Raw genomic sequence first — 12519 nt, forward strand, 5'->3', positions numbered from 1 at the left:
CTGGGCGTCTCTTAGAAGTGAAAGACCAAAGTTACCGTATATATGTATAATCCTTAATTATGATGTAGCGTCTTTCATATTGAGAAAACGGCTCCAAGCGCTTCGCTGGATTTATTGTAAGGTATAGTGACTGGGTATTTTGTATTTCCTCAAATCCAAAATAGAAAGGATCTGTTCCGTCCTTCCAACCGCCACTCCCTCCCCATCTCCCCTCCACACTTCGACCCTTTCCCATCCCTCCCTCCACATTTTCAAACCTGTCTCCCCTCCTCTCTCATCACCACCATATCCAGCATGAAACACACCATCTGCTCCCTTGATCCCATCCCCACCCCTCTACTTACCTCCCAGCTTCACCTCCTCACCCCTCTACTCCAACACCATCAGTCTCTCCCGATCATCTGGCACCATTCCCATCCTCCTAAAAACAATCATAATCACTCCCATCCTGAAAAAACCTTCCCTGGGTGCATCCCTGCTTTCTAACTGCTGGACCATCTCTGACCTCCCTTTTCTTTCCAAGGTCCTTGAAAGAGTTGTTACTTCTCAGCTTCGCTCATTCCTCTCTTACCACTCCTTTCATAAGCCTCTCCAATCGGGTTTCTGTGCTGTTCACAGCACGGAAACTGTTCTGGTCAAGGTGACAAACAACATCCTACCCATTTGTGACCAGGGCTCCCTTTGCCTCCACTTCCTCCTTGACCTCTCTGCTGCCTTCGATACTGTGGACCACTCCATCCTCTTCCACCGCCTCCTCTCACCTCAACCTTCAAGGTTCTGTCGTTGAATGGTTCAGGCCTTATCTCTCACCCCGTCTCCAATTGGTTTCCGCCAACAATTTCTCTTCCAGCCCCCACGCAGTCATGTAGTATTCTTCAGGGCTCTTTCCTCTGTCTCCTCTTCAACCTCTACATGCTCCCCCTTGGTGACATCATCCGCAGACTTGGGGTCAACTTCCACATGTACGTGGATGATGCTCAACTCTCTCTCTCTGTCTTCAGCCTCAACTCCAGGACAACTGATGTCCTGTCAGAGCCAACTTTCTACAGCTGAGTGTCAGCAAGACTGAGGCCCTCCTGATTGGCTCCCGTCAGCGCCTCCGCACCTCAGATGCTGGCAGCATCAACATCCACAGATGTACACTCCACCTCACCAAACCAGTCAGAAACCCCTCCCCCATATCCGTGCCATGAACCGCTTGGCCTTCCCCACCTCCGCAACATTGCCCAACTCCTCCACTGCCTCACCCCTCAGGTCGCCAAAACCATCATACATGCATTCGTCACCTCAAGGCTCAGCTACAGAAACTCCCTCCTTGTCGGCCTCCCCAACTCTTCGCTCCACAAGCTGCAGTTCATCCAGAACTCTGCAGCTCGTGTCCTCTCCTGCACCAGGCGACATGACCTAATCACCCCCACCCTCGCCCGGCTCCACTGACTCCCCATCCCTCAGAGCATAAAATTTAAAATCCTCATCCTCACTTTCAAGGTCCTGCATCCTTGCCCCCTCCTACCTCTTTGACCTGCTGAGCCTCTATCAACCTGTCCACTCCCTCTGTTCAGCAGCCTGTTCCATGTCTCCCGTCCGACCCGCCCTACCATTGGCGGCCGGGCTTTCAGCCTCTCTGCCCCCACCCTTTGGAACTCCATCTCACAATCCCTTTGCCTTGCTCGCTCTCTTGCCTCCATCAAGGCACGACTCAAGACCCTCCTTTTCAACCGTGCCTTCAGCCGCCCTCCTATCTCTCTGGCCTCTCTCATCCCAACCCTGCCCCCTCATGCTCGGGTCCTGATCCCAGACTGTTCAGCACCGTGGGATGTCCTTCCGACGTGCAAGGCGCTTTACAAATGTAATTTTGTTGTTGTTGTTTAGACCTGTGTGCCTTGTGTCAAACTCGTTGACACTAAAATGCACACCTAAAGTTGTTTTTATAAAAAATACAGAATTTATACCTGGTTGTATGCTTCACAAACCATTGTGTGTTGAGGGGGAATGTAAATTACTACACATGAGGACGATCTTATAGGTTTGGTACATACATGGCTTAAACCACAAAATGGAAAAATATCAGAGGCACAAAATTCCTCGCTGTCTTTAAGCCCTAATACCATCGTCTTAAAATTTAAGAATGCACAGAATTATGGAAGTTCTTAACCTCAATCTTTATTTGGAAGTTGATTTGTTTGGAGTGCATAAAAAGGACTGTCGCAAATCAGTTCCCCAATTGAAACTAAATTTAAGATTGTTCCAAAATGCTACATGGTTTAAAATTTGAAGGTAATGGTCTTGGATTTAAGACCATGAAACATTGGGTTGTCATGGGGTGTGGTTCTCTTTGCAGGAGCCTGTGGCACACCTCCCTTCCCAACAACGGTAGGGGCTGAGACCAAACCACCACATGGAAATATCCAAATCCATCACTGTCTCAATACAGTTGTTTTCAAAAACACACACATAGGTTTCCTTCTTGTTTATGCTCCTTATCTTTATATTACCTTGAGATACTTTCTGAATGATTTCCAAAAGCTGATTTGTCAACGGTTTGTAGAATTGTGGCAAGGGGCATCACTCCCTTTTCCACTTTGCTTTTTCGTTCAAGTTAAGAAATGCCCCAGCAATCATGGACTGAACAGAAAATGCATTTTAACACAGTTGATAATAATAATAATAATTTTTGCATTTGATACAGTGCCTTATCATGTCATTGAAATGTTTCAAAGCGCTTCTGTAAAGTGGATTGATTTGATTGTATATTTTGTGGCGAAACGCGGCAGCTAATTGCGCTCAGCAGTGTCCCACAAGCAGCCGTGGATTGAGTAAGCAATTTTTTTTTAAGAGATTAGTACCCCTGTAAAAAGTGATCTGCCAATCAACTAACAACCGGTTCTACTTACTGCTAGATAATTATATTAAATATAATATATATCTCCATCCAAGTTGAAACCTTCATTCGGTTTCCAGGATGGAAAGCAATCAGATGTAGGGGAACCTGATTATTTCTGATGAATGTTCTCTGCCAAGAAATGTCCTGTTAGGATCTCGACTTCTGTCAAGTGCGGTTGAAAACAACCGATTGCCAAACTTTAGTACCAGATGATTTTTAGTCATTCATTCAGCAGTTTAATCTGTGAGGCAACCACAGAATAAAAACAGTTTTAAACAAAATTGATTATATTTCTGAAGTGAACTACAGTCTCCAGGTGAATTTTGACAGTTGGCCCAAGTACATGTTAACGTGCAGAGGATAAAAACAGGATGGCCAGGAACATTTTCTGTATGGGTCAGGAATTTTTAAAATGTAATTGTTGTGCTTGGATTGAAAAATTAAACTTAATGGAAGTGAACGGAGAAGCGGTTTGTGCTTTTTGGCATTGATGCTTGGATTGATGATGCATTTATTTATAGGCGGCTGTCTATATAACTTCATAACATCATAAGAATACGTCAGATGAACAGTATTCTTCAGCCAATTTGATCTCATGTTGCCATCTTGCTGCTTTGGAGTATCTGTAAATATTGGTCTGGGTTTATTTAGCATCTTGTATACAAGGTCTCTTCTGAAAAGTCACTTTTCTAATCTCAAGAACTGTAGCTTCTCTCGTCTTTGATCATGCCTCATTCCTCTAACACTCGACATCAACCTTGTTGCTCTTGTCGGTATCTGGAGCCTAAATGGTTCCCTTGTGTTGTGGTGACTAGAACTGTACATAGCACTCCACATTCAGCCAAACTAACAACAACAACTTGCGTTTATATAGAGCCCTTCACGCTATATGTGTCTTGGAGCGCTAACCAGAGGACTCTATAGGTTGAGCATGTCTTCTCAAGTTCTGAACTCTCCTAATTTGGCAATGTAACCCATCATTGAGTTTGCTTTGTTTATTATTGCCTCACATTTTTTGAATATAGTGAACAACAGGCAGGTTAACTAACAACAAAATTGAGGTTGACAGTTAGCATCGAGTTTTCCATCCATTCCTCCCTAAAAAAATTAATACAGTGCCTGGGGGATTCTTATGCTATGTGGCCATACAACGCACCAAAATCCATTTTGGTCTCTGCTCTAGCATTTTCCAGGTGGAGAGAGTCAGTGTTTCAAATTAAATATTAAAGTTCTCCACTAGCACTCGTCAGTCCTTTCTTCAGCTCAGATGAGGAATACTGCTGGCAGCAAGGGTAAGTGTAGGCATATGGTGAGTGGGTTAAGTATGTAATGCAAAATAATAAAATCTTGTTTCTGATTGCAGCGAATTGAACAGTTTTGAGTCCTGCCCCACTGAGACCAAGACTAGCGATTTATGAGGGGATTTTAAAAATAAATAGCCACAGCATTCAGTTGGTGTTATCACTGCTCGAGTTCTAATGTCTGAAATTCTGTAGCTGGTGGCAATTACACCTGACTGTCCCCTGATTAAAATAAAACTGCCACAACATCACTGGGCCTTTACTACTTCTGTGCATGCACATCAGAAAGTGCCAGCACATCCAAAACACAAGGGAAACTGAAAACTACCTGGCAAGCACTGTTTTAAACTCACAGCCTTAAATAATCTGAGAACCTAGTAAATTTGGGTTTGATAACAGTTAAGAAAAGCCTGATCAGACCACAAGCTTGCTGTAAGCATATATATTACAGTATATTCTGTGAAGCGTTTTGAGACGTCTCGAAGACCTGATAAGGCGGATTATTATTATATATGCCTGTGTCAGTATTGCAGCTCATTTATTCTCAGTTTCGTTAAATCTATCAATCTCAGTCTGCAACACAGGCTTCGAATACAGTCCATTCATTTTGTAGCAGGTAAAGATTCTCTGTTTGACTGCGGCTCTCTTTAATTTACTGAAGTTTTAACTCTCCAGCAAATGTTAAGTATCTTCTACCCCTGCAAAACTTTGCCAATGAAGACAGCAGCTTATACAAATATATATATATACACCGTATGACAGCTCTTAAAAGTTTTGAGCGTCTTTTAAAATTATATTCATCCTTTATGTTAACCATTTTACTTTTTTTTTGCTAAGTTTTCCAAATTAGAGACTTAAGGTATCAATGACATTGATGAACCTTAATAATAATAATCCTTACATTTGGTATAGCATCTTTCACATTGAGAGAATGTCTCAAGGCACTTCACAGGATTTCCTATGAAGTGGAGTGACTATTTGTAGGGGAACATGAGAGCCCAACTATGTACAGCAGCAGTAATAATAATATTAATCCTTACATTTGGTATAGGACCTTTCACGTCAGGACAGCCCAAAGCACTTCACGAGATATACTGTAAAGTGGAGTGACTGTATATTTTATGGGCAAACATAGCAGCCAATTTGCGCTCAGCCTTCTAGATTTCCAAGTGAATAACCAATTTTATTTGGGGATTGTTGGCCAGGACACAAGAGAAACTCCCTTCTTATTTTGAATAGTGCAATAAAATCTTTAATATCGACCTGTTTATCCGAAGGATGGCGCTTCCAACACTGCAGCACACCCATTATTGCATTGGAATACATTCTTAAACTATATGAATCCCAAGTGGGATTTGAACCCACTAGCTTCTGACTCAGATGAGAGTGCTACCACCTGAACCAGCCTGACACAATATTTGTAATACAGATTGACTAGGATTGTAAAAGTTTGGATTTTCTTTTGGCATTTTTAAATTAATACAATACAATATACAATTATATAGTCTTTCACATTGGGGAGGGGACTCAAAAGAGTACATTTTAAAACTGAGGCAACAGTTTTATGCATTGTTTTTCAACCTTTCAGAGCATTTCAGTAAAGTAATAGAGTGCAGCCTATTTCATGTCATATGTGAGCAGTGTGGAATAGAACAAATAGAAATATATTAATGTTACCAGTGGAATAGAATAGCTAAATAATTTGTGCGTCCCGTTTTACTGGAAAATTAACTGCAGTAGTTCATGATATTAGGACTGCAATCCTCACTCACCTTTGACTCCTGGATAATTTAGTCGTGATATCACTTACTTTCCAAATTGTTGATAACACATTCCTGTTTTCATTTACCCCTGGATAAGACAAGTTTTGATGAGATCAATTGAAATTATTGCTTGTGATATGCCATACAACAATGATATTTTGCAGGCTATTTGGCTCATGATGTTTTTCTCCATACAAATCACCCAGTCAAATCCAGCTCATTCCATCACCCTTGAATATTCCTCCTCTTCTAGCATTTAGCTAATTCCTTTTAAAAGAATGTATGGATTCTGCCTTAACAATGATTTATGGCAGAGAATTCCACATTCCAACCACCTTCTGTGTAAAGAAAGGGTTTTGTGGATAAATTTTGTAATCAAATTCAGATCAAATTACAACAATCGCCATCAAAGAGCTTTTTTTCTATTTAAAGCCGGAAGAAAAGCACTCAGATTTGATTGTCTAGGTGCTTCTTTCTCCCTCTGAAGGCTCAAACCCAGATCAGATAATAATCCATTTGCAAGTATTCAAAGTCTTCACAATCTTTCAAAACTTAATATGTATTGAGGAACATGATTTTATGCCTTAATTCAGAAAACGTTGTGAAAAAAAGTAAAAGTTTATACTTTAACTTGTTCTTCTAGATTCCAGATTTTGAATCCAGATTCTAGATTTGTATTGAGGTATCTTGGCGACATGATAAGGCATTATTTTAACAAATGCAAATACAAGGACTATTATTTATTTTCTTATTTGTGCCTTTTATGGATCGCTAGCCACATTTTTTTCTCCCTGGTATTATATCAAATTCATCAACAGCTGACTCATAACTACTTGTGTGGTTTCACCCGTCTCCTCCCCCTATATCCACTCTAAGGCCAGCAGGAAGAAATCGAGAAGGTTGGATCTCCCCTAGTGGAGACCGGTTAGGAAAGTTTAGTGGTTATCAGTGGGTAATTCATGGATACCAGTCTGCAACCACTGGACTTCACTGACCAGGGGGTGGCAGGTTTGAATGATGTCCTGTAATGTCATAGCTGTCTGACACATGTGGAAACCCATCACTATGCTTAAGAGTATCCAAACCAAACTGAGAGTTCCACATATGTATGCCATTTACACATAGAAATTACCTTGGAACGGAATGCACTCTCACTTCCAAGAGGCACACACTGTTTACCTAATTCCAGAGAGTAATAGGCAAAGGTTGGTAAGAACCAAGGCTTGGGGACTCCAGCGTGTGGGATACTGTTAGAGGTCAACAGCTAAAGTAGCATAACTTACCATTGAAAGTACTGTCTGACAAAGCTTCTTGCTTCTTGTTCAGCTAGGACCACCCTACAACTTGCGTATAACCCCCTTCATACCGTATAGTGTCTCGGAACGTATTAGAGCTTTGGCTTGCAGAGTAAGCAGGAGATGAGTGGGACGAATCACTGCATCAAGTGACTGGGGTGGCCATCCAGGTCCAGCCAATGAGTCAGGTTGGCTGTTGTGACATTGGTAATGCCTTGGAGATCTATAGACATGCCCGGTTCAGGAACAGGGTGACCCAAAACTGGCACAGAGGATTGACTTGGTTCTGACATTCCATTGCCAAGCATTTCACCTCCAAGAAAACCCCGCTCAGAGGACATTCACTATATATTATACTAGCTGTACCAACTGCAGCTAAGCTTGTAACCAAAGGATCCGATATGGAATGTAGATTTCAGTGATACCACTCACAAACCATTTAACATGCCGTGAACACAGTGTGTATTGGTATAATTAAGAAAAACTGCCATACATGTGCGATGAGCTTGTTTGGGTCATAGCTCATCAACGATAGAAGATCTTATCTACGTTAGCCAAAAGCGTTTACTGTGCGATCTGACAGGTCGTCGAGTTATTGCATTACAGCCGTGCTATTCTTTGTTCTTCACTTTCATTTAATCTTCTTTCTTTTGTCTGGCATTTTTATTTGTACTTGAAAAGCTTGTTAATAATATAATCCTTGCATTTAATATAGCACCTTATCACGTCATTGAGACGCCTCAAAGCGCTTCACAGGATATACTGTAAGGTATAGTGACTGTGTGTTTTGTGGGTGAAACGCAGCAGCCAATTGCGCACAGCGACGTGCCACAAACAGTCATGGTTTGAGTGAACACACACAAATAATTATCCATGCATTTGATACAGCGACCTTACCACACCACATACACACATGCACACAGACACACACACACACACATACCTCTGTCACTGTCAGTTTTTCTTCTGTCTCAAGTTCCTGGATGAGTTTGGGAAAATCCACATTTCCATAAGGAGAGAGAATATCTGAGAGGAAATCCAGGTTGAATAAGAGCTTCTGCCTTGTTGATGAATGTGTCTGTTGTGCAAAGTTGGTAGATATATTTCAGGAGATCAGAGCAGTTTGAATAGGTGACATCAGGCATTTGAGTGAAACTTTCTGAGTCTTAATAGTGACATTATCTCGATATATTGGTTAATAGCCTCCAGAGGGGGAGGATTCCTGGGAGCTGGGGAAATGGATGGAGGATTTTGTGTGACGATGGATTTGAATGGTTCTTTGATGTTCGCTTAGGTATCTTTATCTTGTTCCTGCCACTTGGCTTTGTCTGAGTGTGTGGGTGTGCATATGTGCTCTGTGACACATGATGTCAGAGCGCCACTGGGAGTCGACGTGGCCACTAGCTGTAACTGCAACACAAAACTGCCATACATGTGTGTTGAACTTGTTTAAGTCATAACTCATCAACGATATGAGATCCCTGAAAGAAAATATACCCATGACACTCCCAGATGCAAGGCCTTTCAAATGAGGCATAAATCATGTCTCTATGTCAATCTGTTATTGAGATCTTGGCTGACACACAGACAAACATTGGTATTATAAATAATTAGTGTAGATATATAATATTAATTTTATTAGTATAGCTATATAATATAATAATCCTTGCATTTGATCTAGGGCTTTATCACGTTTTTTAGACGTCTCAATGCGCTTCACAGAATATACTGTAAAGTGAATTGACTGTATATTTCGTGGGCGAAACCGGCAGCCAATTATACACAGCAGTGACCCACAAAAATCGTGGATTGACTGACAAAATTATTATTTTTAAAAAAAATTGGAAGGGATTATTAGCCCCAGAAAAGCAATCAACCAATCAACTAACATCAGGGTTCCTACTGACTGCTAAGTAAACAGAGGAGTGTGGAGTAAGGAAACTTGCTTAAGGTTTCGCCCTGAGATACCAACTAGAGGAATCTGTAAAACTACCCTAGTAGAAGGAAAAAGTTTCAGACATTTGAAGGAAAGGCAGGGATAACATTTGATTTGTTCAAATCACTTAGAAATTTGAAATAGTTTTATGAACTAAACAAGGTAAGTCAACTCTTCAGGGACTTGCATTAATTTGGAGCATGGTGACCTGAACTCAATTTGATTCCCTTGGGTTTACAGCCAGGCTTTCAGTTTATACCATGGAACCTATTTGAATTCATGCTAAATGCAAGTTCTGACATTTGTTCTTTGGTAAAAGTAGTGGGAGAATTGTATCACACATTTTCAGAAACCTGTTGCAAGTCTCTGGCTTTGTATTCAGCATTTGTACCAATGAGGATTGCAAGTGTTTTTAATCCAGTGTGCATTCAGGGCAACGTTTCTGGTGGGTGCACATGCAACATGTTCATTATAGATTCATAATAGATTTACATCTTCCTTTAGCTAGAAAGGTCACATATACATTAAAAAAAACTACTTCTGTAGTTCTAAAAATGTTCAGGTATTTTGGGTGTGCAATTTGTTCAGATGAATGTGTAACATTGTGGAAGTTTAACTGAACAGGTTTAATGACTGATTGATGTGAGTCCCGCTGATGTGAGTGTGTGGCTGACACCAGAATGAGGAAGAGTGTTGCTGGCACCATTATGTGGACAGAATATATCTGGTACTCTAGCACAGGCAGGAAATGCAACATAGTGAGATCAGAACATGGTTGCTATAATGGGAGCAGAATGCAACTGGCACTATGCAGAGGGCAGAATATGGCTAACAGCATAAGGCACACAGATTGTAGCTGACACTAGTTCAGACAGGATGTGGCTGGCACTGCAGGATCAGTAGAATGTAGTCAGTCGTATAGTCAGAGTAGAGTGTCATTGAGTACTGTGATTGCTGGAAGGGTTAGGGAGGTCAGTATTCACAGTAAGAAGCCATGGTGATCAGTAGATTTGTGAAAGTTCATGGGTGGCTTGTTCAGGGAGGTATTTTGGAAAAGTAAGTGTTTTGGGGTATGTGGGAGTCATTGTAAACTCATATGAATCTTGTGTTTGTTCACCTTCAGCGTGTGGAAGAGAATCAAAAGACTGTTGCAAGAGGATTCCACTTTGTAGCACAATAATGCATCAATGTGTGTGTTCATAAAATGAATCCTGACAAGTGAATAAAACAGGTTTATGTTCAATTAATGGGAGTTGACTGTACAAAAGCTGCTTCCATCTAAGAATGTTACTCTCTTGTATGCAATAAGTAACATAAGCAAATGTGATTTATGATTTCCAATTTGACTTTCATTATGTATACTATTATAACCTTAAAATGGATTTATTTCAGTAACCATAATAGTTATCAAAATAATTTTTTTGTTTATCTCGTCACTAATGAAGCCAAAATTCTGCTTACTTCAGAGTCAAACTCCTTCAAAGCACATTACAAAACTGAATCCAGTTGTGCCTTTTCTCTCTGTTTTATAGATGATTATTCGATTGAAGAAGGAGATTCAGCAGCTGAAGGATGAGCTAGTCATGATCACAGGACAGCAGAGAACAGACAACCTCTCACAGGAAGAAAAGCAGAAGTAATTTTCCTTTTACCTCGAACAACAGTGATTATATTCTTGATTACTCAATTAGTTTTTTTTCTACTTTTACTTTCAGCTTAACTTGGTTGTATCACTTTCATCTCTGGGTCATAAAATCATAGAATTTTACAGCACAGAAGGAGACCATTCGGCCCATCGTGTCTGTGCCGACTCTTTGAAAAGAGCTATCCAAATCAGTCCCGCTCCCCTGCTGTCTCCCCATAGCCCTGCAAATTTGTTCTCCCCAAATAATGATCTACTTCTCTTTTAAAAGTTGTTATCGAATCGGCTTCCACCATCCTTTCAGGCAATGCATTCCACATCCGAACAACTAGCTGTGTGAAAAAATTTCTCCTCACCTCTGTTTCTTTTAACAACTATTTTAAATTGGTGTCCTCGGGTTACCGACCCACCCGCCAGTGGAAATAGTTTCTCCTTGTTCACCCTATCAAAAGGGGCAAAAGGTTGTTAGTTGCAACCCCAAATTGGGACTTGAGAACATACATCAAATGCAAGGATTATTATTAAATGTGCTGAACAGAACTTATAAAATATACGTTATTTTCATAAGAACATAAGAATTTGCTAGGCAAAAGACCAAAGTCCATCTAGTTCGCCTTCCACCATCCTGGCAGTCGCTGGACATGTGTCCCAAACTATATACTGTATCCTGAGATATTATTTTCATGGAATTCCCAACTACTCAATCTTGAAGTCTCTCCGCTAGACCCTCCTCCCCGCCTCCAGAAGATAACCCCCTTCTCTCATGTATGTCCTAACTCTCTTCCTCCCCCAAACTCCACAGTTGCCTTCCCCCCACAAACCACAACTCCTTCCTGCTCGCTCCCTCATCACTGCCCACTGTTACATTGCCCTCCAAACTTTCCGCTCCTTGTACCACAAAGCTCTCACTATCCACGACCGCATCTTGGATGAGCATTTCGATCTCCCTTGGGGTTTAAAGTGCTTTGAGATGCTATTCCGTGTGAAGGGTGCTAATATAAATACAAGTTGTTGTTATAGTTGTTACAGTAGCTCAGTGCACAATCCTATAGCTCAGTGGTTAGAGCACTCGTGTCACAAGCGAGAGAATCTGGGTTTGATTTCTGGGCAGGGCGAAACATTGGGCAAGTTTCCTTACTCCACACGTCTCTGTTTATCTAGCAGGAAATAGTAACCCGGTTGAACCCAAAATATAGTTAATTCAATTCACAGTATATTCTGTGAAGCGTTTTGAGATGTCTGGAAGAAGTGATAAGGAGTTATATCAAATGCAAGGATTATTATTATTATAATATGTTTAATATAGTTAAAAGATCAAGAAGAAGAGAAAAGGTAAGCCAGGCTCAGATTTAAATATTTTCCACAAAGAGTGGGTAGATATACGGGATACCCGAGGAGGCTCTGGGGTAGATTGTGTCAATTCACCCAGATTTGCTAGAATAACAAACATCACTTGCTACAAAGTCATTTTTTGTGCAAAACACTGAAACATTCTGATGCATAAAATGTCATGTTACAAATCTGTCACAAACTATCAATTTTCCCCTTCTGCTGAATTCTAAGCTTCTGTGCTTTTGGATCTGTCAGATCGCACCGCGATGCACATTTGATAATACAAATGAACGGTCTCATGTTCCCGCCATTGTTTAACAAGGATTAACCATTTGCAGAAAAAGTATTGAGTAGATTTGTTAGCTA

General features: G+C 40.9%; 1 protein-coding gene across 4 annotated transcripts in view; it reads left to right on the forward strand.

Annotated features, from left to right (window-relative positions):
* Positions 1–12519, forward strand: part of kif6 (kinesin family member 6) — a 190353-nt gene that overhangs the window by 49698 nt on the left and 128136 nt on the right. For all 4 annotated transcript variants that reach the window (XM_007910407.2, XM_007910408.2, XM_007910409.2 and 1 more), the window contains one exon: positions 10712–10815. In XM_007910407.2, coding sequence (XP_007908598.1) covers positions 10712–10815 — 104 coding nt within the window. The remainder of the gene's footprint in view (positions 1–10711; positions 10816–12519) is intronic.

Source organism: Callorhinchus milii, unplaced genomic scaffold (genome assembly GCF_018977255.1).
Source record: "Callorhinchus milii isolate IMCB2004 unplaced genomic scaffold, IMCB_Cmil_1.0 Scaffold3, whole genome shotgun sequence".
NCBI classification, from domain to species: domain Eukaryota; kingdom Metazoa; phylum Chordata; class Chondrichthyes; order Chimaeriformes; family Callorhinchidae; genus Callorhinchus; species Callorhinchus milii.